This window comes from Mobula hypostoma, chromosome 8 (genome assembly GCF_963921235.1).
Source record: "Mobula hypostoma chromosome 8, sMobHyp1.1, whole genome shotgun sequence".
NCBI lineage: Eukaryota > Metazoa > Chordata > Chondrichthyes > Myliobatiformes > Myliobatidae > Mobula > Mobula hypostoma.
Genome location: NC_086104.1, coordinates 4,820,305 through 4,848,018, shown reverse-complemented (window position 1 = coordinate 4,848,018; position 27,714 = coordinate 4,820,305). Strand labels below are relative to the sequence as shown.

The following is a 27,714-nucleotide window of genomic DNA, read 5'->3' as shown; positions in this document are numbered from 1 at the left end:
TACAGCTACTGGATTGGAGAGGATGAGGTTCATCAATCCTTCAGCAGAATGATTGAATCCTTCCAGAAAATGAGATCCCCCCACCGTGAGTGTCCGTTGTGTGTATTGTGATATCCAGCAGAGTGAGGGACCTCATTACTGATTAAAGGCTCTGTACAATAGCAGTAACGTTCAGAACATCCAGCCCTCACTGAGTCAATGAGTACCAAGTGAGGAGTACAGTTAGGGTAAACGCAAGCCACCTTATTTCCCTGAAGTTGGGTGGAACCCGTACTAGAGGTAATACGGTTAAATGTGGAAGTAATGGATTTAGATTTGCTTTCAACATTTAAGAGTGATTTGGATATGTACATGGATGGGAGAGCATGGTTGGCTATGTTCTCGGTACTGGTCGATGTGGCCAGACAGAATAACGACTTCAGCAAGGACTAGATGTGCCGAAGAGCCTGTTTTTATGCTCTGCTACTCTTTGTATCTATGACTGTATGACTATGTATTGTATTTTGGGTCAGTAATCCTGCCACCAGCTGTTCAGTAAAACCCCTGTGTTGTTTTACCTGCCCTCTCTCCCCGATACACTGAGTCACCTGGTTGCACTGGAGACCGGGATTCGTGAAGGTGAATGGAATTCATCGCTGTTCACAAAGAATGAGCACTGACCGAGAGGCAGTTGCTTGCTTCTGTCAGATCTTTTAATCACAATTCAAAAGTACATTGGAATAGTACAGAAGAAGAAAACAAACATTAAGCTGGACTATGATGAAATGTGTGTGCACACTACTTGTCAGATTTAGCTACTGCATCGATACTTAGACTCAGTAACACGGGAGACTGAGTTTAAATTCCAGCAGGGCTGAGGAAATTAAATTCATTGAGCTGAACGATTCGACATTGAAGCTGGGAACACTGACATGAATCCATACCTTGCTGGACATGGCACTGAATAGGGGGAAGGAGGTAATCATTGCCATCCTGCTGTTGCTGGAACTGGTCATTGGTAGGTGGACCACGAGAACCTTCAGTTCTGATGAAGTGTCACTGTCCGAAACATCAACTGTTTATTCTTTTCCATCGATGTTGCCTGGCCTGTTGAGTTCCTCCAGCATTTTGTGTGTGTTGCTTTGGATTTTCAGCATATGCAGAGTTTCTCGTGTTTGTGACATTAAACATCTACACGAGGATGACTGAATCTAAATTAAATTGTGAGGCATTCTGATGCAAAATGCTGCAGATGCTGGAAATCTGAAATAAACCAGGAAGAGGTGGGTGGTTCACTGGGTCAGGCAGTGAAAATGGAGAAACAACTCCCGGAAATGATGGTAACAGAGATCGCCCTTGTTATAGGGGTAACGGGAAACACTTGGACTCAAGCGGTGCAAGGATTAACAGGAGTCCTCATGGATTGTTTATTCCCCTCCGCTGATGCTGCCTGACCTGCTGAGTTCCTGCTGTGTGTTGCCCATGATTTCAAGGATCTGCAGAATCTCTTGTCCAGATGGGGATGGGGTGCCAGAAAGACATTGATTTCGGGTGATAGATATCAGGATGATTTGGCAATCCCTCCGGGATAGAGTAAGAGGGGCGCGCTGACAACAGCCCTCAGTTACCTATGCCTTCAGAGGAAGCGGCTGCCTTGGTATTTTTCAGGACAATTTTAGCTGTCTCCACCATTGCATCCAGCGAATTGTTCAGCATCATGAGAGTCACGGCAAAGGATGATGTTGCCCCAAAGACAGAGCCCAGAATGGGGACAAAGTGAAGGAAGAGCTCGGCAGTTGTCAGTGTCAGTGCCACGGTGCTTGCCTGGATCAACAGCAGGACCTGCTCACGTGTGATCTCTCCGAACACCCAGTTGTGCTCTGTACCTCTCCGCAGATCCGCGACACTGGTCCCCACCCTTTGGGCCAGTCTGCGGAGGGATGCCTCATCCAGACCAAGGTTCTTCCGCATGAACACGATACCGGAGATAATGAGCGTCAGGTCACAGGCAAGAGACAAACCCGGAATGGGAACTGCACCGATACCCCCCGATACGGCGGACAACATCTGGATGAATGGCCGCAGAGCCTTATGTTTTCGCTCTATAGCAGCTTCACATGTGTTGGGGAGTGCTGTGATGAACAGATTCTTCTGTGTCTCCGAGAGATTGGATACCACAGCCTCCCTTAATTCAGGAAAATCAAACTCATTAAGGTTACGTGCAGAATAGAGAAAAACGGTAGGTTTCTCTATCCCTGCTGCCTGCAGTGAGGAGACGCAATATTCTCTCGTTTTCCGATACATATTCTCCTGGTTGTAACCCCTTTTGTGGCTTTCTGCCCTGATAGTATCGTCGATCTTAGAGCGCACCAGGTAGAAAGGTTTGCCCGCCTTCTTCAGTGCTTCAGCCAGTAACTTGTCATTCTCCGTGAACCGAGAATCAGTGACAATGATGCCCAAATCATACTCGGAAAAGTTGGTTTTCTTCATGAACTTTTTCATCGGAAACTTTGGTGTATGGAACCCGGGGAAGTCATAGTACTGAACATTAGGAAGGGTGGGGTGGGCGTAAGGTGTTATTTCCATGGTGGTCTCTGTGCTGCCAGTTGGGGCAGCCCCTTCCTCATTCTCATCCAAGTCAAGCAGAGCATTGATCAGGGTCGATTTGCCTGAACCACCTTCACCCATCACCGCAATCCGGATCTGTACATTTTTGAACTGCTTGGATTTTCTCTCGATGGCCAATTGAAAACCCTTCTGTCCTTCACGTTTATAGGCAGACACCAGGTCCTTCACATCCTTGGCGTTGTAATACAGGTTGGATAGAACACCGGCCATTTCCCACTGAAAGAAAAAAACATGTTTATTAGGTTGGAGAATGAAGTCGTCAGGAGATCTCAAGGGATCCATTGTGAACGAGCCGAATGAATATAAAATCAGCTTGATGGTATATGTAAGAGGGTGGTTGCTTTTCTAATTAGAGGGCGGCAACCACTGGTGACTAAGAGGTCTCCTGCTTCTTGTAATTATATTAATGATTTGCATGAGAATATAATCAATTTGTGGAAGATAACAATGCTGGTGGTATAGCAGACAGTGGAGAAAGTTGTCTGAGATTACGACAAGATCCACATCACTTGGGAAGTTTGGCCAAAGAGCAGCAGATGGAATTTAACGGACGTGGGCAAAATGAGTAATTTCGGAAACACAAGAAGTGCGGGGAAAATACATTATCAACATTTCCCTGAAAATGGTGCCACAGGTAGACAGGGCAGTGACATCGAAATTTGAAGCAACACAAACAAAATGCTGAAGCAAGTTAGCAGGCCAGGCAGCATCTATATAAAATATAAAACAGTTGATGTTGCCGGCCAAGACTCTTCAAGAGAAGTCAGAGTAAGAAGGTCGGAAGAGAGGAAGAAGAACAAGATGGTAGGTGATAGGTGAAACGGGGAGAGGGGAAGAAGTGCAGTAAAGAGCTTGGAAATTGATTGATGAAAGAGATTAAGGGCCAGGGGGAGGTGATGGGCAGGTAAGTGAGAGAGGGAAATGGAAATGGGGTTAGTGGGGGGGGGGCAATTACCAGAAGTTCAAGAAATTAATGTTTATGCCCTCAGGTTGGAGGCTACCCAGATGGAATATAAAGTGTTGCTCCTTCAACCTGAATGTGGCTCATCACAACATTAGAGGAGGCCATGGACTGATATGTCGGAATGGGAATAGGAAGTAGATTTGAAATGGGTACTTTCAATTCTGTTTTCAATTTCACCCATCTTTGAGGATGTAACAAAACACATAGATGAAGGTAGAGCAGTGGGTGTAGTGTATATAGATTTTAGTAAGGTATTTGGTAAGGCTCCCCATGTGATGCTTATTCAGAAAGTAAGGAGGCATGGGATCCAAGGTCACCTTGCTTTGTGGATCCAGAATTGGCTTGCCCACAGAGGCAAAGGGTGGTTGTAGATTTTTAGTATTCTGCATGGAGGTTGGTGACCAGTGGTGTTTGGCAGGGATCTGTTCTGGGACCCCTCCTCTTTGTGATTTTTATAAGTGACCTGGATGATGAAGTAGAAGGGGGGGTTAGTAAGTTTGCTGGTATCCTGAATGCCAAGTGACTGAATCTTTCTGACCAAACTCCCATGAGAGGTCTTGGTGAAGGTCTTACTAGAGTCCATTTAGACTACATCCTTCATCAACTTTCCTGGTAGCCTCTTTGAAAAAAAATCTATAAGCTTTATTGGATGTGACCTACGACACGATAAGGGATCCAGACCATCTCTAAACAGTCTCTGTCTATCTAATGCCTGTCAGATGGAGGAGAAATGCACAGCCAATGCAGAATATACCTGTGGCCGATCCCCTCAATAATAATTATATAACTTTAGATACTGTTTGAACGGGATAACCTAATGGGCGGAGCAACAGTGACCAGATCTCTGGCACTGAGCTGATGCTGTGGCTCAGAACAGCAGAGAGATGAAGAGGACTACTGTGTTGACAGAGATTCCTTAGTGAGAGGAACAGAAATGAGGTTCTGTGGTCATGATAGAGACACCCGGATAGTAAATTGCCTCCCTGATGCCAGGATTATGGATGTCTTGGATCGTGCCCATGGCATTCTCAAGGGTGAGGGTGAGTAGTCTTGATATATATATATATAGGCACTAAAGAAATAGGTAGACAAAGAGAGAAGGTCCTGAAGAGAGATTTTAAAGAACTAGGTAGAAAGCGGAGAAACAGTAATCTATGGGTTGCAATCTGTGCCATGTGCCAGTGAGGGTAAGAAGAGGATGAGTTAGCTGCTGAAAGCATGGCTGAGGAACTGGTGCAGGAGGCAGGGGTTCAGATTTATGGATTATTGAGATCTCTTCAAGAAAGGTATTACCTGTATAAAAGGGACAGTTTATACCTGAACCTGGAGGTTCCATATCCTTGCAGACAGGTTGGCTGGAATTGTTTGGGTGGGTTTAAATTAGTTTGGCAGGGTGATGCGAATTGTAGTGATGTTGAAGAGGTAATTGGTTTACAAACAGAGGCAATGTGTAGTGAGACTCCTCGCAAGAAGATGCTGATGACAGCAGAAAATTGCAGTTAACAGGATGGGTTGCAACCTAAAAGGCGGACAAAATCGAAAATGGTGACTTCAGGACAAAAGGCGTTATATTGGAATGTGTGCAGTATACGGAATAAGGTCAATGAACTTGCAACACAGTTGTGGATTGGCAAGTATGATGTTGCAGGTATCACTGAATCATTAATGTGGTCGTCCAGTTCTTATTCCTCAGTTGCACCCATATGAGCTCAGCAGATGAGTCCTGTCTGTCCGGTCTGAGGACAGGGGGACATTGTCATCAAGCTGCCAATCAAATTGCTCAAAGGAAATTCTAACCCTCGGTTCTTGTACCGCATTGCTCCACATATTATTTTATTTATCTGACACAGACAGCAGCAGCTCACCCAGAATGAAATCGGTTCCTTTGTCATTGCAGATTGGATAACAGGGAAGTTCATGTAACTGGCAAAAGTGTTCCATGTGCTGCTTCCAGCTCCAGGAACACAAGACCATAAGACCATAAGACAAAGGAGCAGAAGTAGGCCATTCGGCCCATCGAGTCTGCTCCGCCATTTTATCATGAGCTGATCCATTTTCTCCTATTTAGTCCCACTCCCCTGCCTTCTCACCATAACCTTTGATGCCCTGGCTACTCAGATACCTATCAATCTCTGCCTTAAACACACCCAATGACTTGGCCTCCACTGCTGCCTGTGGCAACAAATTCCATAGATTCACCACCCTCTGACTAAAAAAATTTCTTCGCATTTCTGTTCTGAAAGGGCGCCCTTCAGTCCTTAAGTCATGCTCTCTCGTACTAGACTCCCCCATCATGGGAAACAACTTTGCCACATCCACTCTGTACATGCCTTTTAACATTCGAAATGTTTCTATGAGGTCTCCCCTCATTCTTCTAAACTCCAAGGAATACAGTCCAAGAGCGGACAAACGTTCATCATGTGTTAACCCTCTCATTCCCGGAATCATTCTAGTGAATCTTCTCTGTACCCTCTCCAACGTCAGCACATCCTTTCTTAAATAAGGAGACCAAAACTGCCTACAGTACTCCAAGTGAGGTCTCACCAGCACCTTATAGAGCCTCAACATCACATCCCTGCTCCTATACTTTATTCCTCTAGAAATGAATGCTAACATTGCATTCGCCTTCTTCACTACCGACTCAACCTGGAGGTTAACTTTAAGGGTATCCTGTATGAGGACTCCCAAGTCCCGTTGCATCTCAGAACTTTGAATTCTTTCCCCATTTAAATAATGGTCTGCCCGTTTACTTTTTCTGCCAAAGTGCATAACCATACACTTTCCAACATTGTATTTCATTTGCCACTTCTCTGCTCATTCTTCCAATCTATCCAAGACTCTCTGCAGACTCTCCGTTTCCTCAGCACTACCGGCACCTCCACCTATCTTCGTATCGTCAGCAAACTTAGCCACAAAGCCATCTATTCCATAATCCAAATCATTGATGTACAATGTAAAAAGAAGCGGCCACAACACTGATCCCTGCGGAACACCACTGGTAACCGGCAGCCAACCAGAATAGGATCCCTTTATTCCCACTCTCTGTTTCCTGCCAATCAGCCAACGCTCTATCCATGTATGTAACTTTCCCGTAATTCCATGGGCTCTTATCTTGTTAAGTAGCCTCGTGTGGCACCTTGTCAAAGGCCTTCTGAAAATCCAAATATACAACATCCATTGCATCTCCCTTGTCTAGCCTACTGGTAATTTCCTCAAAAAATTGTAATACGTTTGTCAGGCAGGATTTTCCTTTAAGGAATCCATGCTGAGTTCTGCCTATCTTGTCATATGCCTCCAGGTACTCTGTAACCTGATCCTTGACAATTGACTCCAACAACTTCCCAACCACCGACGTAAGCTAACAGGTCTATAATTTCCTTTTTGCTTCCTTACCCCCTTCTTAAATAGCGGAGTGACATTTGCAATCTTCCAGTCCTCTGGAACCATGCCAGAATCTATCGACTTTTGAAAGATCATCGCTAATGCCTCTGCAATCTCCACAGCTACTTCCTTCAGAACAGGAGGGTGCATTCCATCTGGTACAGGAGATTTATCTACCTTTAGCCTATTCAGCTTCCTGAGTACTTTCTCTGTCGTAATTGTGACTGCGCACACTTCTGCTCCGTGCCACCATTGAGTGTCCGGTATACTGCTGTCTTCCTCAGTGAAGACTGATGCAAAATACTTGTTCAGTTCCTCTGCCATCTCCTCATCTCCCATTACAATTTCTCCAGCATCATTTTCTATCGGTCCTGTATCTACTCTCACCTGTCTTACTCTTTATATACTTGAAAAAGTTTTTAGTATCCTCTTCGATATTATTTGCTAGCTTCCTTTCATAGTTAATCTTTTCTCTCTTAATGACCTTCTTGGTTTCCTTTTGTAAGGTTTTAAAAACTTCCCAATCCTCTCTCTTCCCACTAATTTTTGCTTCCTTGTATGCCCTCTCTTTTGCCTTAACTTTGGCTTTGACTTCTCTTGTCAACCCCGGTTGCATCCTTTTTCCACTCGAAAATTTCTTCTTTTTTGGAATATACCTGTCTTGCACCTTCCTCACTTCTCGCATAAACTCCAGCCACTGCTGCTCTGCTGTCTTTCCCGCCAGTGTCTCTTTCCAGTCAACTTTGGCCAGTTCCTCTCTCATGCCACTGTAATTTCCTTTACTCCACTGAAATACCGACACATCAGATTTCGGCTTCTCTTTTTCTAATTTCACAGTGAACTCAATCATGTTATGATTGGTGACACCATTGGTAACACCAGAGTGCTGGCACTGAGCAAAATGAAACTGGTTCAGGGAGACAGATCACAGGGGTCAAGAACAGAACAGGGAAGGGAGAGGTCCACAATGAATGACTCACTGTGAGGGATCGCTTTAGTTTACAGGGTTGATCTCGATGCAGAAGGAGAGACCCACAGCAAAGATCACAGCACAGAGAGAAGAGACCACCGGCAGGTGTGCAGATGCCAGAACTAGGAAGATTATATAGTTTAATATTTGGCCAAGGAGTTGGTGTAGGAGGAGGATAGAAGCAGTATCATAGGAAGGGCGGACAACAGTGCTGCAGATGAAGTAGGTGGTTTACAAGCAGAGGCAATTTGTAGTCAGGAGAGTCTGTTATTAGGGCAAAATTGCAGTCAATGGCATTAGTTGCAACATAAAAGGAGGACAAAAGCAAAAAGGGTGTTGTATTTGAATGCCTGCAGTGTATGGAATAAAGTAGATGAACTTGCAGTACAGATGCAGATTGGCAGGTATGATGTTGTAGGCATTACTGAATCATGACTGAAAGAACATTATAACTGGGAGCTTAATGTCCAAGGATACATATTGTATCGAATGGATAGGCAGGAAGGCAGAGGGAGCAACGGTACTCTGTTGGTAAAAAATTAAATCAATTCATTAAAAGAGGTGACATCGAGTCAGAAGTTGTTGAATCATTGTGAACAGAGCTAAGGAACTGCAAGGATAAAAAGACCATGATGGAAGTTATATACAGACAGCCAGACAGTAGTAAGGATGAGGTCTACAAATTACAATGGGAGATAGAAAATGTATGTCAAAAGGGCAATGTCACAATAATCATGAAGTATTTCAATATGCAGGTGGATTGGGAAATCAGATGGGGCTGGATGACAGGGGAGGGGATTTCTAGAGTGCCTACGAGATAGTTTTTTAGAGGATCAGATCATCTGGATTGGGTGTCATGCAATGAGCCAGAATCGATTACAGACCCAAAGGTAAAATATCCCTTCGGGGCAAGTGATCATAATATGATCAAATTCACCCTGAAATTTCAAAAGGAATAGCTAAAGTCAGATGTATTAGTATTTCAGTGGAATAAAGGAAATTGCAGAGGCATGAGAGAGCTAATGACCAGAATTGATCGGGAAAGAACATTGGCAGGAATGATTGCAGAGCAGCAGTGAATGAAATTTCTGGAAGCAATTCAAAAGGCACAGGACACATACATCTTAAAGAGGAAGAAATAGAGGAAAGATGACACAACCGTGGCAAACAAGGGAAGTCAAACTCAACATAAAAGCCAAAGAGGGGGCATATAATAGAGCAAAAACTGGTGGGAAGTTAGTGGATTGGGAAGCTTTTCAAAACCAACAGAAGGCAACTAAAAAGTCATTTAGAAGATAAAGATGGAATATGAAAGTAAGTTAGCCAAAAAAAAAGAGTATCCCGAAAGTTTCTTCAGATACATAAAGTGTAAAAGGGAGGTGAGAGCGGATATCTGACTGCTGGAAAGTGATAACATAGTAATGGGGTGTGGCAACAAAATGGCAGATGAACTGAATGTGTGTGAAGCTATCATAACTAGAGAGAAAGTTCTTGGGAAACTGAAAGATCTGAAGGTAGATAAGTCCCCTGGACCATATGGTGTACGGTACACAGTTATGAAAGACGTGGCTGGAGATATCATGGCGGCATTAGAAATGAGCTTTCAAGAATCACGAGATTCTGGAATGGTTCCAGAAGTCTGGAAAGTTGTAATGTCACCCCTCTCTTCAAGATGGGAGAGAGGCACAAAAAGGAAACTACGGGCATGTTAGTCTGACCTCAGTGGTTGGGAAGCTGTCGGATTTAATTATTTAGGATGACATCTCAGGGTTCTTGGAGGCACATGATAAAATAGGCCATAGTCAGCATCATTTTGTCAAGGAAATATCTTGCCAGACAAATCTGTTGAAATTCTTTGATGAAATACTGTAACAAGCAGGATCCGCAAAGGAGAATTGGTTGATGTTATGTACCTGGAATTCTCTTTCTTTCTTTATTAATCTTTTTATTGATTTAAAAGGAGCATAATTACAATCAAGAAGAGAATTACCTCAAATATATATATCAGTAACAATATAAAATGAGATTAAGACAAACATTGACAAAATCATAGATATTGTTACACTAGTGTACGGGGTTTCGTCTTTGTTATGTTAAATTTAAAATGGCTTCTTTTTTGTGTTAATCTTCTAAACTGCTGCGTATGTGGATTAAAATGGCTTCTATGTTATGTTAAATGCTGAGAAAGTCTCTAGCTAGAAACTTGCTTGGGTTAATACAGACAGCAGAGGTACTACTAGTCAATGGGTGTCCATGTTATTCTTTCTTGGGGTGATAATGCTGTCTCATATGACTGGGAAACAGGGGCTTTTGGTGGGCAGTCGGAGGAGAGACGGGGAGGACGACGGACGTGCGGGAAGAATCAGGTCCATCAATCTGGACGGTCCCGAGCCACACGTCGACGGGGTCAGGGCGGTCCTGAAGAAATTCTTGAACTCCAACGTGTGCACGAAAACCTTGAACTTTGATAAGTTTGGCACCTTTTTCATTCCCTTTTTCTGTATTGAACTTATATTAATTTCACAGACTTATTAATATATGTAAAGCGTACTTGGTAAAACGTACTGTGTGTGCTGGCTGATGATTGATGTTTGAAACTGATTTGGGTGGTAGTGGTACAGCAACCCATACAACCGGCAGCCGGACGGGATTTCCCCTAGATATATACAAACCAATATGGCTGAGCGTTACACTAAAAAATGAAAATAGCAATTCTCCTTTTATCAGTTTATAAAGAGAAAAGAAAAAAACATTAAGTTTTAAATGAGGAGAGAAAAAACCCCACTACACTGTATATATATATATAAAAAAAGGAACTGGGCAATCCATTTTGAGGATACAACCAAAAAGTAAGAAAGAAAGAAAGACTTTCTGATCCAATATAAAACTTCAAAAAAAATTGAAAGAGTAATAAATCAAATTAAATGAAAATATTGGATAAAAAGTCGCCAGATTTGCTCAAATTTAAAGGATGTATCAAATGTCCGACTTCTCATTTTCTCTAAACTTAAACAGGACATAATGGAGGAGAGCCAATAAAAGACAGTAGGTGGATTAGAATCCTTCCACTTCAATAAAATGGCTCTCCTAGCCAGTAAGGTTGAAGAAGCTGTCATACATTGAGTGGAAACAGGTGTATTTCCTGCTTCTGATGGGATAATCCCAAAAATTTGTGTAAGCAAATTAGGTTGTAAATCCAGATCCAAAACTTTTGACAGTATTTTAAAAACATCTCTCCAAAAGTTATCTAGCTTTATACAAGGCCAATACATATATGTTAAAGTGGCCAGCTTAGTATTACATCTGTCAGAAATAGGATTGATATTGGAGAAAATACGCGTTAGTGCATCGGGCCCATATGTCCATGGATAAACTATCTTGAACTGTATCAATGAATGACGGGCACAAATAGATGAGTTATTAATCAAATGAAAAATTTTACTCCAGTGATTATCTGAAAATGACTCTTGAAATTCCAATTCCCAAGCACGTTTAATTTTATCATTGGATATCATTCGTGAATTCAATAACAGTTTATAGATTATAGCTATCAACCCTTTTTGAAATAGTTTAAACTGAAAGGGAGCATCTGTGTTATTAGGTGGATAAGCAGAAGGGTAAATTGGTAACAAACCACGTAAGAAAATCCTAGATTGTAAGTATCTAAATAATTGTACATTAGATAAATCAAACTTATCCACTAACTGAGAAAAAGACATTAAACAGTCCTCTAAAAACAAATCTGAAAAAGTCATTCTTCCCTTGGTTTTCCAAATTAAAAAGGCCTTATCCAAAATTGATAGTTTAAAAAAACAATTGAGATGGATATTACTAGAAAAAATAAAATTATTTATCTCAAAAAATCTACGAAACTGAAACCAAATTCTTAATGTATGTTTAATAATGGGATTAAAATCTTGTCTACTAATCTTAGAAAACAAAAAGGGAACAGAAGCTCCCAGTAAAGAGGCCAAAGAGAATCCTTTCACCGACTTTACCTCCAAATCCAACCATGAAGGACATTCATGTATATCTGAACAGTGAATCCAAAAAAGTAATATATCGAATATTAATTGCCCAATAGTGCATTCTAAAGTTAGGCAAAGCCATACCACCATCCTTTTTTTTTAATTTCTGCGATAAGGGTTTACTCAATCTAGGATTTTTATTGTTCCAAATACAAGATAAAATTATAGAATCTATTCTGTCAAAGAACTTTTTAGGAACAAAGGAAGGAACTGCCTGAAATATATATAAAAATTTCGGTAAAATTATCATTTGAATAGCATTAATTCGACTTACTAATATAACGTCATCGGTTTGGATTTTAAGAAGGCTTTTGACAAGGTGCCACACACGAGGCTGCTTAACAAGTCATGAGACCATGGTATTACAAGAAAGATTCTAGCATTGATTGGCAGGAGGCAAAGAGTGGGAATAAAGGGTGCCTTTTCTGGCTGGCTGCCAGTGATCAGTGGTGTTCCACAGGCATCTGTGTTGGGATTGATACTTTTCACATTATATGTCAATGATGTAGATGACAGAATTGATTGTTTAGTTGGAAAGTTTGCAGACAATATGAAAATGTGCAGAGTGACAGTAAGTTTTGAGGAAGTAGAGAATCTGCAGAAGGAATAATACGGATTAGGAGAATGGGCAAAAAAGTCACAGATGGGATATAATGTTGGGAAATGTTTGGTCATGCACTTTGGCGGAGGAAAAATGCAGAGAAAATCAAAAAACTGAGTCACAAACAGAGTTGGGAGTCCTTGTGTAGGATTGCCATAAGGTTAATATGCAGGTTGAGTCTGTGGTGAGGAAGGCAATGCAATGTTAGCAATCTTTTCAAGAGGACAGCCTCAGGAAATGTCTTCAGCCGCATGTTCCTTGTATGATAGCCCTTTCATCCCTAGAATCATCAATCCTTGTCAACCACATCTGGACCCACTCCAATGCCAGCATATCTCTTCTAACATGAGTGGCCCAAAACTGTTCACAATACTCAAGGTGAGGCCTCACCAGTACTGATCTACTTCATCCAGTCATCCCCACTCCCCTGCTTTCACCCCATACCCTTTGATGCCCTGGCTAATCAAGAACCTATTTATCTCAGCCTTAAACACATCCAGTGATTTGGCCTCCACAGCCGCTCATGACAACAAATTCCACAGATTTACCACCTTCTGACTAAAGTAATTTCTCTGCATTTCAATTCTAAAAGGACGACCTTCAATTCTGAAGCAGTGCCCTCTTGTCATAGATTCCCATACTATGGGAAATAACTTTGCCATCTCTAATCTGCTTAGGCCTTTCAACATTTGGAAAGTTTCTCTGAGATACTCCCACATTCTCCTGAACTCCAGTGAGTACAGCCCAAGAGCTGCCAGAGGTTCCGCAAATGGTAACCCTCTCATTCCTGAAATCATACTCGTGAATCTTCTATGAACCCTCTGCAATGTCAGAATATCCTTTCTAAAATAAGGAGCCCAAAACTGCACACAATACTCCAAGTGTGCTCTCATGAGTGCCTTATAGTGCCTCAAAATCACATCCCGGCTCTTATATTCTACACCTCTAGAAATGAATGCCAACATTGCATTCGCCGTCTTCACAAGCAACTCACCCTGCAGGATAACCTTTAGTGTATCTTGCACAAGGATTCCCAAGTCTCTTTCCATCTCTGCATTTTGAATTCTCTCCCCATCTAGATAATAGTCTGCCCATTTATTTCTTCCACCAATGTGCAGGAGCATACATTTTCCAACATCTTATTTCATTTGCCACTTCTGTGCCCATTCCCTTGAACTATCTAAGTCTCTACAGCTTCTCTGTTTCCTCAACACTACCCGCTCCTCCACCTATCTTGGCATCATCGGCAAATTTAGCCACAAATCCATTAGTACCGTTGTCCAAATCATTTATATACATCGTAAATAGTAACGGTCCCAACACCGACTCCTGTGGAACTCCACTGGCAACCAGCAGCCAGTCAGAATAGGATCCCTTTATTCCCACTCTCTGTTTTCTGCCAACCAGTCAATGCTCCACCCACGCTAGTAACCCCCCTGTAATTCCATGGGCTCTTATCTTGCTAACCTCATGTGTGGCACCTTGTCAAAGGCTTTCTGAAAATCCAAGTACACCATGTCTACTGCATCTCCTTTGTCTACCCTGCTTGTAGTTTTCTCAAAGAATTGTGGTAGATTTGTCAGGCCGGATCTTCCTTTTAGGAAACCATGCTGGCTTTGGCCTATCGTGTCATATGCCTCTAGGTATGCCATAATCTCATCGCTAACAATCGATTCCCAACCACTGATGTCAGGCTAACAGGTCTATAGTTTCCCTTCTGCTGCTCCCACCTTTCTTAAATAGCGGAGTAACATTTGCAATTTTCCAGACATCCAGTACAATGCCAGAATCTATTGATTCTTGAAGGATCATCATTAACACCTCCGCAATCTCCCCAGCTACTTCCTTCAGAACCCAGGGTGCATTCCATCAGGTCCAGGTGATTTATCCATCCTCAGATCATTAAGCTTCCTGAGCACCTTCTCAGTCATAACTTTCACTGCATAAACCCCACTTCCGTGACACTCTTGAATGTCCATTATACTGTAGACGTCTTCCGCTTTGAAGACTGATGCAAAATACGCATTCAGATCCTCTGCTATGTCGGCACCTTTCATTACAATATCTCCAGCGTCATTTAGTATTGATCCAATATCTACCCTCGACTCTCTTTTACCCTTTATATACTTAAAAAAGCTTTTAGTATCTTCTCTGATATTAGTCGCCAGCTTCCTCTCACAATCCATCTTTTCCTTCCAAATGACTTTCTTAGTTTCCTTCTGCAAGTTCTGAAAAGCTCCCCGATCTTCTATCTTCCCACTAGATCTGGCTTCCTTGTATGCCCTCTCTTTTGCTTTTGAGTGCTAACGTTGAATCACCACTGACTCAACCTGCAAGTTAATCTTTAGGGTGTTCAGCACAAGGAATCCCAAGTCCCTCTGCATCTCAGATTCCTGAATTTTCTTCCCGTTTAGAAAGTAGTTTGCACATTTATTTCTACTACCAATGTGCATGATCATGCATTTTCCAACATTATATTTCATTTGCCACTTTCTTGCCCATTTATGTTTAAATCCTTCTGCATCCTTCTCAGTATCATGTGCAACCTTGGCAACAAATACATCTATTCCATCATCTAAATCATTTATATACAGCATAAAAAGAAGTGGTCCCAACACCGACCCCCTGTGGAACACCACTAGTTACTGGCAGCCAATCAGAAAAGGAAGCTTTTATTCCCACATGCTGCCTCTTACCAATCAGCCAGTGCTCTAACCATGTTCGTAACTTTCCTGTAATATAATGGGCTCTTAACTTGGTAAGCAGCCTCATGTGTGGCACCTTGATAAGGCCTTCTGAAAGTCCAAATATACAACATCAACTGCATTCCTGTTATCTATCCTACTTGTAATCTCCTCAAAGAATTCCAACAGGATCATCAGACAGGATTTTCCCTGAAGGAAACAATGCTGACTTTGTACTTGTCACCACCACGGATTTGGCAGCGCAGTAGATATGGCAATTGCGCTTGTGAATGTGCACGTGTCAGCAAATTATTCTTTCATTGTGATAGTATTTTACTCCATACTTGTCATCCTAGTGCTTGTCGAGATTTGGATGCAGCCTGAGAAATTGGACTATTGAATCAACTGACTCTGAAGACAAGTGATATTCATTTTATTTTCAGTTGTTCTTATCAGCTGCAGTGCAGGCTTCGTTTAGCATTCGAGAGTTTTAGTTAACGGCCCTGTTGGCCTAACCTTTATTGTTTTTTGTTCCCCTTTAACACTGTTCATATTAAAGTCTGTGAACTATCGACCCGCTTCAGTGTCTGTCACTCCTCACTTGGGCCAGATGCGAACCTGGTGACAGCAAGTCTCGAACACTCAACGATGGACCCAGCAGAGAGAGAACAGCTGATCCACTGCTACAAGTTCACCTGGAGACGAGCCAGGGCTTCTCTGCTGTGAGCCCAGAAACAACATTCCCAGCAGGATGATCGGCTCCGTCGACAGGCAAGGCCATTCAAGCCAGAAACGGAGGTCTGGTTGGCATCAAGCGATCTTCCCCTGGAAGTTAAGAGCCAGAAATTGGCAGCGCACTACGTGGGACCGTTTGCAGTGGAAAAGGCTGTCAACTAGGTGTCCAAAAGATTGCATCTACCAGCATCACTGAAGATCCACCCAGTCTTCCACTTTTCCCAGCTCAAGCCGGTTACTAACTCCCCCCTGGTCCCAGTCACCCCACCTCCCCCTCCTCCCCTGCCTGATAGATGGCTCCCTTGTCTATACTGTGCAGCAACATCTGGCATCTTGCCGGGTACATGGTAAGGTCCAGTACCTTGTGGACTGGGAGGGGTATGGCCCAGAAGAACGTACTTGGATCCCGGCAAGTGACATCTTCAACAAGTTGTTGATCTGGGACTTCCAGCGGACACAGGTCTGTGGCACCTCAGGGGCTGTGCCCGAGGAGGGGGGCCCTGTCACAACCACGGATTCGGCAGCGCAGTAGATATGGCAAGTGCGCTTGTGAATATACACATGTCAGCTAATTATTATTTCATTGTGATAGTATTTAACTCCATACTTGTTGTCGTAGTGATTGTTGCGATTTGGACACAGCATAGAAACGCTTGGCTGCCTGTTTGCATTCAACTTGTTGACTGTCGAGTCAACTGACTCTGAAGACTAGTGGGATTTGTTTAATATTTAGTTGTTTGTTTCAGCCCAGGTGTAGGCTTCACTCTTGTAAATCTCCTCTCCACCCTTTCTATGGCTTCCACATCCTTCCTGTAGTGAGGCGACCAGAACTGAGCACAGTACTCCAAGTGTGGTCTGACCAATCTGCAACGTTGCCTCTCGGCTCCTAACTTCAATTCCACAATTGATGAAGGCCAATACACCGTATGCCTTCATAACCACAGAAACAACCTTTTTATCATCACCAAACTTACTAACGCATCCCTCCACTTCCTCATTCAGGTCATTTATAAAAATCACGAAGAGTAAGGCACCTAGAACAGAACCCTGAGGCATTCCACTGGTGATCGACTTCCATGCAGAATCTGACCCAACCATAACCATTCTTTGCCTTGCAAGCCAGTTCTGGATGCACAAAGCAATGCCCCCTTGGATCCCATGCATCCTTACTTTCTCAATTGTTGTTCATCCATCAACGTCGATGAGGACATTGACACCATTATGATGGTGTCGAGACTAGCGCATGATTTGGATTTAAGTGAGGGAGAGTTGCGCAGCGTCAGCCTCACTCTCTCTTCCCAATTCCCATCTGGATCCAGTGGCACGTCAAAAGTCGAGACAGCTGGAGATGGGACTAGGCGCAGTGGATAACCAGGGCAACCTCTGTGTCTTGTCGTCCTCTACATGTTCTATGACACTTGCAGAGACCGCCTTCTTGACCGTTAGACCTTCCATAGGTCTCGTCCGCTCAATCCGCCAGAGTCTGTCCTCACATGCTGGGATAGACAACTCCCTATCTCACTGAGGGTTTGAGACCCATCAGCTACCATCACCTGGTTTTGCCGGCTTGTCGAACCCATTGCCCGGGGTGTGGCCACTGTCACATGCAAATAGTTGCAGGGAGCCACAGGTGAGAGCTGAGTGCCAGGTGGGGACCAAAGGTGGACTAACCGCCTTGAAAAGGACGCGACATGTTCCCCCACCAGATGTGCTACCCCTCCCTGACACCCGACTTTCTCAATAAGCCTTGCATGGGGTACTTTATCAAAGGCCTTGCTAAAATCTGTATACACTACATTTACTGCTCTTCCTTCATCAATGTGTTTAGTCACATCCTCAAAAAATTCAATCAGGCTCATAAGGCATGACCTGCCCTTGACAAAGCCATGCTGTCTACTCCTAATCATATTATACCTCTTCGAATGTTCATAAATCCTACCCCTCAGGATTTTCTCCATCAATTTACCAACCACTGAGCTTAGACTCACTGGTCTATAATTTCCTAGGCTATCTCTACTCCTTTTCTTGAATAAAGGAACAACATCCACAACCCTCCGATACTCCGGAACCTCTCCCGTCCCCATTGATGATTCAAAGATCATCACCAGAGGCTCAGCAATCTCCTCCCTCCCCTCCCACAGTAGCCTGGGGTATATCTCATACGGTCCTGGCGTCTTATCACTATCTTCACAACTTGTGAACCTTTAGGTCTTTCAGCTTTTTGAGCACCTTCTCTCTTGTAATAGTGACTGCGCCCACTTCTCTTCCTTCACACACTACAACATCAGGGAGACTACTGATGTCTTCCACAGTGAAGACTGACGCAAAATACTCATTTAGTTCATCAGCCTTCTCCGTGTCCCTATTATTATTTCTCCTACTTCATTTTCTAGTGGTCTGGTATCCACTCTCGAAAAAAACATTTACTATCCACTTTTATATTATTTGCTAGCTTGCTTTCATATTTCATCTTTTCCCTTTAAATAATTTTAGTTGGTCTCTGCAGATTTTTAAAAACTTCCCAACCTCTATCTTCCCACTATTTTTTGCTTTGTTGTATGCCGTTTTTTTTGCTTATACAATAGCTTTGACTTTGCTTGTCTGCCACGCTGGTACTGTTTTACCATTTGAGTATTTCTTCATTTTTGGAATGCTCATGTCCTGCACCTTCATTTTTTCCGGAATTGCACACCATTGCTGCTCTGCTGAGAACCCTGCCTGTCACAAAGGGGGCGTTGGGAATGGACCCAAATGCAAGACACAGGCACTGAAGTACAGGGAACAGGACTTGACTAGAGTAGGGACGTGACAGGATACAGACAAGGAGCCGGGACAAGAACGCCTACTTGGGCTAGGACATGGACCAAGCACCGGGAACCCGGACAAGGAACTATGAACGAGGATCCTGCGCTTGGACTCCGAGCCAGAGACTGGACAGTGACCCAGGACCTGGGTCTTGCCTCGGGATCAGACTCCAGAACTAGGCAAGAACATGACATGGCTACAGGACAGGAAGCGGCTGGGGTCTTGGCTCTTGAGGCTTGAGCTTGGAGGCAGGCTGGGGTCCCCTGAGTCTTGGAATGTGGAGGCTGGAGCTCGGAGACAGACTGGGAACTATACATCAGCATAGAGCCAGGACTTAGCCTTCCAAAAGCCAGGACTCATCTTTAACACGACACCAACATGGGAGAGGACAGTATATAGACATAGAGCTGGGACTTAGACAAGCCGGGACTCAACTTCTTCTCCACACCAAGGTGGGACAGGACCATCCATTGGGTAAAGGCAGAATATCCAGACATACCCAACAGAGGCAAAGACAAGACAAGACAAGACAGGTCCCCCCGCAGGGCAACGGAAGAATGGCCCGACTTACCTCACGGAGGTGAGGACAAGACAAAACAAATACCAAAGAACGACAGACAGTTCCATCTCTGCATCAGGGTTACTCCAAGCAGCAGTTATGGCCAGCAACCTTGGCTGGCTAGGGAAACAGCCGGATCCCTACCTAGCTTGGAGTGGCTGACGGCCACTCAGCTGGCCCAGTAAACGGCCAAATCCATACCGCAAAGACAGCTCCGACTACGGACAGCAAGGCTCCATGAGGCAATGGTTCACTAACACGGCCTAAAGATGGCAAGTGGCCGTTCTAGCCTTCCACCAGCTGGTTACTCCCAGGGGATCTTGACAAGACAAACCAGCAGCCCACACTCAACCCCAAGGCTACTTATATTCCAAGTCCCAAGATGGGAATCAGGTGCCTATGATTAACTCAACCAAAACAAGGGACAGCTGGAAAACCCGGAGCCCTGGGTCCATGGACTGGACCATGACACTGCCAGCAGCTCCTTCCAATTTACTTTGGCCGGCTCTTCTCTCATACCACTGTAATTTCCCTTACTCAACTGAAATAATGCTACTTTCTCTCTATCAAATTTCAAGTTGACCGCATTATGTGATCACAGACCCTTCAGCTCATCTAGTCTATGACGACATGACCAGCTTAGTCCCACATCCCTGCAAACGGATCATATGCTGCCAAACCCCTCCTATCCGTGTGCCTATTCAAACTTCTGATAAATATTACACACTTGATCCCGGATTCAACTCTTCCATTGGCAGTTCTTCCCACACTCTCACCACTCTGAGTGAAGACGTTTCTCCTCAGATTCCCTTAAAATATTTTGCATTTCATCCAAACCTATGACCTCTAATTCTAGTCTCACCCAGCCCGATAGGACGAATCAAACAAGCATTCACCCTTTCTAATTCTCAAACAACAGGAATTCTGCAGATGCTGGAAATTCAAGCAACACACATCAAAGTTGCTGGTGAACGCAGCAGGCCAGGCAGCATCTGTAGGAAGAGGTGCAGTCGACGTTTCAGGCCGAGACCCTTCGTCAGGACTAACTGAAGGAAGAGTGAGTAAGGGATTTGAAAGTTGGAGGGGGAGGGGGAGATCCAAAATGATAGGAGAAGACAGGAGGGGGAGGGATGGAGCCAAGAGCTGGACAGGTGATAGGCAAAAGGGATACAAGAGGATCGTGGGACAGGAGGTCCGGGAAGAAAGACAAGGAGGGGGGGAAAGAACCCAGAGGATGGGCAAGGGGTATATTCAGAGGAACAGAGGGAGAAAAAGGAGAGTGAGAGAAAGAATGTGTGTATGAAAATAAGTAACAGATGGGGTACGAGGGGGAGGTGGGGCATTAGCGGAAATTAGTGAAGTCAATGTTCATCCCATCAGGTTGGAGGCTACCCAGATGGAATATAAGGTGTTGTTCCTCCAACCTGAGTGTGGCTTCATCTTTACAGTAGAGGAGGCCGTGGATAGACATGTCAGAATAGGAATGGGATTTGGAATTAAAATGTGTGGCCACTGGGAGATCCTGCTTTCTCTGGCGGACAGAGCGTAGGTGTTCAGCAAAGCGATCTCCCAGTCCGTGTTGGGTCTCGCCAATATATAGAAGGCCACATCGGGAGCACCGGACGCAGTATATCACCCCAGCCGACTCCCCTTTCTAGATCTTTCTGTCTCTGTCTCTGGAGACAGCTTATCCACTGATGTCCCCTCCCCTTTCTAGATCTTTCTGTCTCTGTCTCTGGAGACAGCTTATCCACTGATGTCTACTATAAGCCGACTGACTCTCACAGCTATCTGGACTATTCCTCTTCTCACTCTGTCTCTTGCAAAAACGCCATCCCCTTCTCGCAATTCCTCCGTCTCCACCGCATCTGCTCTCAGGATGAGGCTTTTCATTCTAGGACAAGGGAGATGTCTTCCTTTTTTAAAGAAAGGGGCTTCCCTTCCTCCACTATCAACTCTGCTCTTAAACGCATCTCCCCGATTTCATGTACATCTGCTCTCACTCCATCCTCCCGCCACCCCACTAGGAATAGGGTTCCCCTGATCCTCACCTACCACCCCACCAGCCCCCGGGTCCAACATATTATTCTCGTAACTTCCGCCACCTCCAACGGGATCCCACCACTAAGCACATCTTTCCTTCCCCCCCCCCTGCATTCTGCAGGGATCGCTCCCTATGCAACTCCCTTGTCCATTCATTCCCCCCATCCCTCCCCACTGATCTCCCTCCTGGCACTTATCCGTGTAAGCGGAACAAGTGCTACACAAGCCCCTACACTTCCTCCCTTACCACCATTCAGGGCCCCAAACAGTCCTTCCAGGTGAGGCAACACTTCACCTGTGAGTCGACTGGGGTGATATACTGCGTCCAGTGCTCCCGATGTGGCCTTTTATATATTGGCGAGACCTGACGCAGACTGGGAGACCGCTTTGCTGAACACCTACGCTCTATCCGCCAGAGGAAGCAGGATCTCCCAGTGGCCACACATTTTAATTCCACATCCCATTCCCATTCTGACATATCTATCCACGGCCTCCTCTACTGTAAAGATGGAGCCACATTCAGGCTGGAGGAACAACACCTTATATTCCATCTGGGTAGCCTCCAACCTGATGGCATGAACATCGACTTCTCTAACTTCCGCTAATGCCCCACCTCCCCCTCGTACCCCATCTGTTACTTATTTTCATACACACATTCTTTCTCTCACTCTCCTTTTTCTCCCTCTGTCCCTCTGAATATACCCCTTGCCCATCCACTGGGTTCCCCGCCCCCCCCCTTGTCTTTCTTCCCAGACCTCCTGTGCCATGATCCTCTCGTATCCCTTTTGCCTATCACCTGTCCAGCTCTTGGCTCCATCCCTCCCCCTCCTGTCTTCTCCTATCATTTTGGATATTCCCCTCCCCCTCCAACTTTCAAATCCCTTACTCACTCTTCCTTCAGTTAGTCCTGACGAAGGGTCTCGGCCTGAAACGTCGACTGCACCTCTTCCTAGAGATGCTGCCTGGCGTGCTGCGTTCTCCAGCAACTTTTATGTGTGTTACCCTTTCTAATTCTGTTGGATCATCCCTCAATCTTGCTGCGCTCCAGGCAATAAACTCATAACCTTTTCAATTTTGCCTGTGAGCCAGATCGTGAAATCCCGTCAAAATTCTTGTAAAATTTATCTGCACTCTTTTGAACTTATTGATATCCTTCCTGCAGGCAGATGACCAGAACTGGACGAAATACTCTAAATTAGGCTTCGAAACTTCAACGTCAAACCAGCATCCTAGCCTCTGTACTCATAACTTTGATGAATGGAGGCCAATGTGCCAAAAGTTCTCTTTGGGACACTACGTGTGATGCCACTTTCAAGGTATAATGGATGCCATTGGCGTTCTACTCCTACGCTAGTTCGCCCTCCCAGTGTAACACCTCACACATGTTTGGTTCAGCTTCCAACTTCCAACTTCCTGCTCAATTTTACCAGATAGTCGAGATCTCGCTGCAAGCTTTGATATCTTTCCTGCCCGTCCACTACGCTCCCAATCTTGGTGTCATCATCAAATCTGCTAAACTGGTTACCACATTCCCGTCTAGATCACCAAAAAGCAACAACGGGCACAGCAGGATCCCCGGCAGCACACTCTCAGTCACACCGAGGTGATGGGCTGGTAGTGACGCCGACTGGGATTGGCTCTGAGAACATCTACACTCTAATCTGCTGCAATAAACAAGATATAAGATCTCGCGGTGGCATAGCATTTCAATTCCAAATTCCATTCCCACACTGCTATACTCATCCACAGCTTCCTCTACTGCAACGATGAGCCAAACACTGGTTGGTGGAACAACGTCATATTCCCTCTCAGTAGTCCCCAAACTGCTGTCATGGACATCAATTTCTCTAAGTTAACCTCAGTCACTGCGTCCTCCCCCCTTGTCTCCGCTTGATGCCATAGTCCTCTTAATCCTTCTGTTTCCCTTTCCCACCCTCACAACCAGATCATCGCGCTCCTCATGTTTGCCATGTCCCTCCCTTTACTAAATGCTTCAGCGTCCTCTCCTAACAAAATCCTTCCCTCGTCTTATATGATTACGTCCTATCATCTTTCCCTCCCAACCACCTTTCCTTCGCCTGGACTCAACTACCAGCTGCCAACTTGTACTCCTCACCCTCCTCCAACATTTTATGCTGGCTTCTGCCTCACTCCTTGTCACTGCCGATGAAGGGCCTCGTCCCGAAAAGTCAACTCCTCATTTCCCTCTGTAGCCTGACTGAGTCCTTCCAGCATTTTGATTGCATTGCTACTTCGCGGGGGAGGGGGCGCGGTGGGGAATTGTGAGGTCTGCGGGGTTGGTCGAGGTAGTGTCCTGTCAGTTCGAATCCCAGGACCAAATTTGGGAATATTCAGTCAATCGCTGCGAAACTATCGCAAATATAAACAATTTACCTGGGTTGTGTTCAGTTTCCCTGCAGTATCACGGTTTCAACAATCGGGGATATATAGGGCTGGTCGCAGTAAGCTCGTCAGTTTCAAACCGAGACAAAGATTGGAAATACTTGGCAACTTGTCAAAATGTAAACATGTTACCTGTATAGAGTTCAGTTTCCCTGCTGTATCATGCCTGTTTATAGAATGCTTTAGAATGTCGCTTAGCGCTCCTAATCCAGGATGAAATTAATTCTGGGCGCTCGCTGGATAAACGTAGAACATAAAACATTGCAGTCTTTTGGCCCACGTTGCTGCTCCGATCCTTTCGCTGGTGAAGAGACTATGGCTGTAGGAAATGTTTCCAGGGTGACCTCTCTGTGGGAGTGGGGAAGATGTTGGTGGGGCCACTCGGGAGTCTGTGAGTCCGTATGTGTAGCTATTGTAGTGGCTGTGAGACTGGTATTGTGGCGGCGAAAAGTACTCGGGGGAGCCATCATATTCCTCATCATTGCAAATCCCTCTGCAACAGAGTTAGTTCTTCAATGTTAGTCGTCAGCCAGACATACTGTCCGTGAACTCCCTGTCAGTTACCTTGTCACGTACCCCGTGACGGGGATAAAGAACCAGCAGAAACAGAAACCACTTTGGAGTCTCGTATTGCTATAAACTACTAATATTTATTAGTAACTATGCAATACAGTAATATCAATGTAAATAAATCATACAGGTTAGCAATGATTATATGTAAAAGTAAGTGTGGAATATATATGTATGAAAACCAAGCTTCTTTAAGTCCAGGGGTAAAAAGATACAGTCTTACCATGTTGAGTAAAGTTCAGTTCAGTTCAGTTTGTGGTATTTAGTTGAGTAGTGATGGGGAGAGAGAGAGAGAGAGAGAGAGAGAGTCTTCAGGTGAGCTGATGACGTCGATCTTCTCATCGTCCTCCGAAATCCTTTACAAGTCACCGACTGTGACTTTAACCAGGGGGACGGTTTTCCTGTGGTGGAGCTATCACCCAGGCGAGGATGGACACATAGACAACTCCCCACCAGTCAAACCCTTCTCCTACGTTGGAATTACAATTTGGAATCGATCCGCCTGATCGATCCTCCAAAACCCACTTTCTCTGCGGGCACAACAATGCTCATTCAGTGTCCAGATCATGTGTCCTGAGGTCTGTATCATCTGACCTCCCATTTATTTCTCTGTGCTGAGCATCACCTGTCATTCAAAGAGCCCCTCCTTCCTTTGTCTGTGAAGGAGTGCACAAGCAGGCAACCTGTCCTTGGAAGAAATATCAACAACCTGCTGAAAATCATAACATTGAGTGTCCATTAAATAACACCGCCTTCGGTCACCATAGCAGCTTACGAGCTGCTCGGTGCTGTCTCCAACTCCAAACTCAGTAAAAATCCAAAGTTACTTCCAATGCCTTAAAGTGACAGTCCAACCGTTAATCTTCGTCTCTCTCTCTCTCTCTCTTTTCAAAAGCAACATATCGGTGGTAAACAACTGTCTCTCTCTCCTTTCCAAACAAACCATCAATGATAAATGTCTCTCTCCAAACAGTTAATAGGGGTACTCCTGGATCCCCTCACAACCTCCATACGCTCCAGTATTTTTTTTTTCCGTTTTAAGTCCTCTTGCGCAAGGGCCAACATCTGTCCGTCGTTTGGCAATTTCCTTTTATGTTTTTTCAGTCTGTAACTGGACAAACGCGCACCAAGTATACCGTTTCCTCTTCGCTTGTTTTCTGTAGATGTGTCCTGCGCATGCCCAGTAGGAGGAGATTCATCCAAATACCAGTTTTAATGAAGACGGAGGTGTTTTCAAAACCGCCTGGTGTGAACGCCCATCGTTTTTACGCGAAACCGGCGTTTTCAAAATTATCCGGTCTAGTGGGGACGTAGCCAAGTAACACCGATCCTAAGACCAATTTAACCCTTACCGCAACATGGCGCAATATGTTTTCTTCATCCATATCCTGAAATGGAGTCTCTTAAATGTCCCTAAAATATCTGCCTGAGCCAGCATCCCGGCAGTGTGTCTCATGTACCCATCACTCTGTGTAAAAGTCAAATGTACATACCCCTCCCCCAAACCAATACCTTTCTCCAAATACTTCAAAACTATGCCTTCTCCGATTAGCCATTGCCACACCGGGTAAACAATGCCAGCTGTCCGCTATATCCGTGTATTTTTTTCATCTTACGCAACTCTATCAAATCTCCTGTCATCCTCCCTCGCTCCAAAGAAAAACAACCGTATCTTGCTCAAACTTTTTCTCGCAGGACATGCCCAGGGAGCATCCTGGTATTTTTTACCCCGCAGCCTCTCAAAACCTTACACATCCGTCCGATAATGGGGTGACCGAAACTGAACACAATACTGCAAGTGTGGTGTGATAAGAGAGAACTGATCTCATGTCACGCCCCGAATGCTGGGCGCTGTGACGCATGTAGCCCCCTCCTCTCAAACTTATCACCCAGACAAGTCACCTGATCATGTGTCCCAGTAACCCCAACACATTCACTGGGAGAGCAGACCATGCCGGAGGGTGACACGGCGAGACGAACGGGCATAATTTCACCAATCAAAGGGGTGGGGAATATCGGGGGAGAAGGACAGAAGCTACAAAATCTCCCTAACTGGGAAGAATGGGGATTGATGGATCTTCAGCCTTTGACAGGAGGTCTGTAGCGGAGGACATAGGGCAATTAGAGGTCCACGGGATTGGTCACAGATAGCTCGTCGGCTTGAGAATGTCGGACATCATTTTGCACTTCTCAGAATGTTGTTCAAAATCTAGTATAAACGAAAGGTGGTATGTGCTGAATTGTTGCACAGTGAGCTTAATCCAAAACGAAACTAATTCTACACACTCTCCGAATAACAGCTGAGTTACCCCAAAACACACCACTGCGTGATGGGCGCTGTCACACTGCAACTGAAATACCCTCAAATTCATCCACACAGATCGACCACCTTACCGTTAGTCTCAGGTGAACTCCAAGAAAAAGCAACTCCTTCGTTACACAGTATGCTCCCAGACTGAGCAATGATAATTCACGCACTGCCTAGTCTAATTTGAAATAGATCTCAGCTCGGGGCTCCGCCCAACAGAGGGAGGCAGACCGCGGCTACACTTCTCAGAGTAAAATTAACTCAGGTCGGTATCAAGGGGAAAAAGAACAGATTAGACAGGGGAGCTTCCGGCACTGGGGGAGCTCCACAGTGGCGACCCTATACGGGGAAAGAGGTGTTCGTGGGTCCCCTTTCTAAAGTCGGTGAACTCCCTTTGGGAGAACTTTTTTTTCCAAAACCACTACATTAGCTTACATTCGAGAATTTCGTTTTTGATACGGCGACATCCCAGTTTCTAGATGGGGTTCCACTAATTCTCACAGGGAACCACAACATTGGTTTTGGAATTGGTAACGAAGACTGTGCAAGATCCGTTCACTGAACTGTGAACCTAGATAATTACTTCAAAATCGAAAGAAGTCCGGGCCACTGGGGGAGCAGAAGAAGGTGGCGGAGGGGAACAAGTGCGGGACCAACAAGGCAACAGACAATCAATAAGCTATCAGAAAGCTCCAGGTCTTGGCTAAGTAGTCCTTAAGAGAAGATCCATCTAAATGAGACGGTGCACGGGGTCGGTCAGATATATCACGGCAGTTTGAAGGCTTGGATAAATTTTGGGACGACTCGTTAAAGTGTGCCGAAACTGGTGAAGATATAAACAATTTACCTGGGAGGAGATTCCTGCAGTGTCAGTGTGGGACAGAGAATGAAGCCGGAGTGTTGTTCACCGCTCTCAGTCCGGAATGAAACCAACTCTGGACACTCCCCGAAATTTATATGGGTTATTTTAGGACACGCCCAGTAATCTACAAACATTTCGTTGCATATTAGTCCGGTCTAACTTGAAATACATCTCAGATCCTGGCTTTATACTTC

General features: G+C 44.7%; 1 protein-coding gene across 2 annotated transcripts; it reads right to left on the bottom strand.

Annotated features, from left to right (window-relative positions):
- Positions 1 to 679: 679 nt before the first annotated feature.
- Positions 680 to 27,572, bottom strand: LOC134350041 (interferon-inducible GTPase 5-like). Of its 2 annotated transcripts, none has more exons than XM_063054952.1 (2): positions 27,506 to 27,572; positions 680 to 2,823 (listed from the first exon to the last, which is right to left on the bottom strand). In XM_063054952.1, the coding sequence occupies exon 2, from the start codon at positions 2,815 to 2,817 to the stop codon at positions 1,600 to 1,602; it is 1,218 nt and encodes a 405-aa protein (XP_062911022.1). In that variant the 5' UTR covers positions 2,818 to 2,823; positions 27,506 to 27,572; the 3' UTR covers positions 680 to 1,599. The 2 variants fall into 2 exon arrangements, with proteins under 2 accessions (XP_062911022.1, XP_062911023.1); XM_063054953.1 differs by lacking the exon at positions 27,506 to 27,572 and adding an exon at positions 26,745 to 26,916.
- Positions 27,573 to 27,714: the final 142 nt, after the last annotated feature.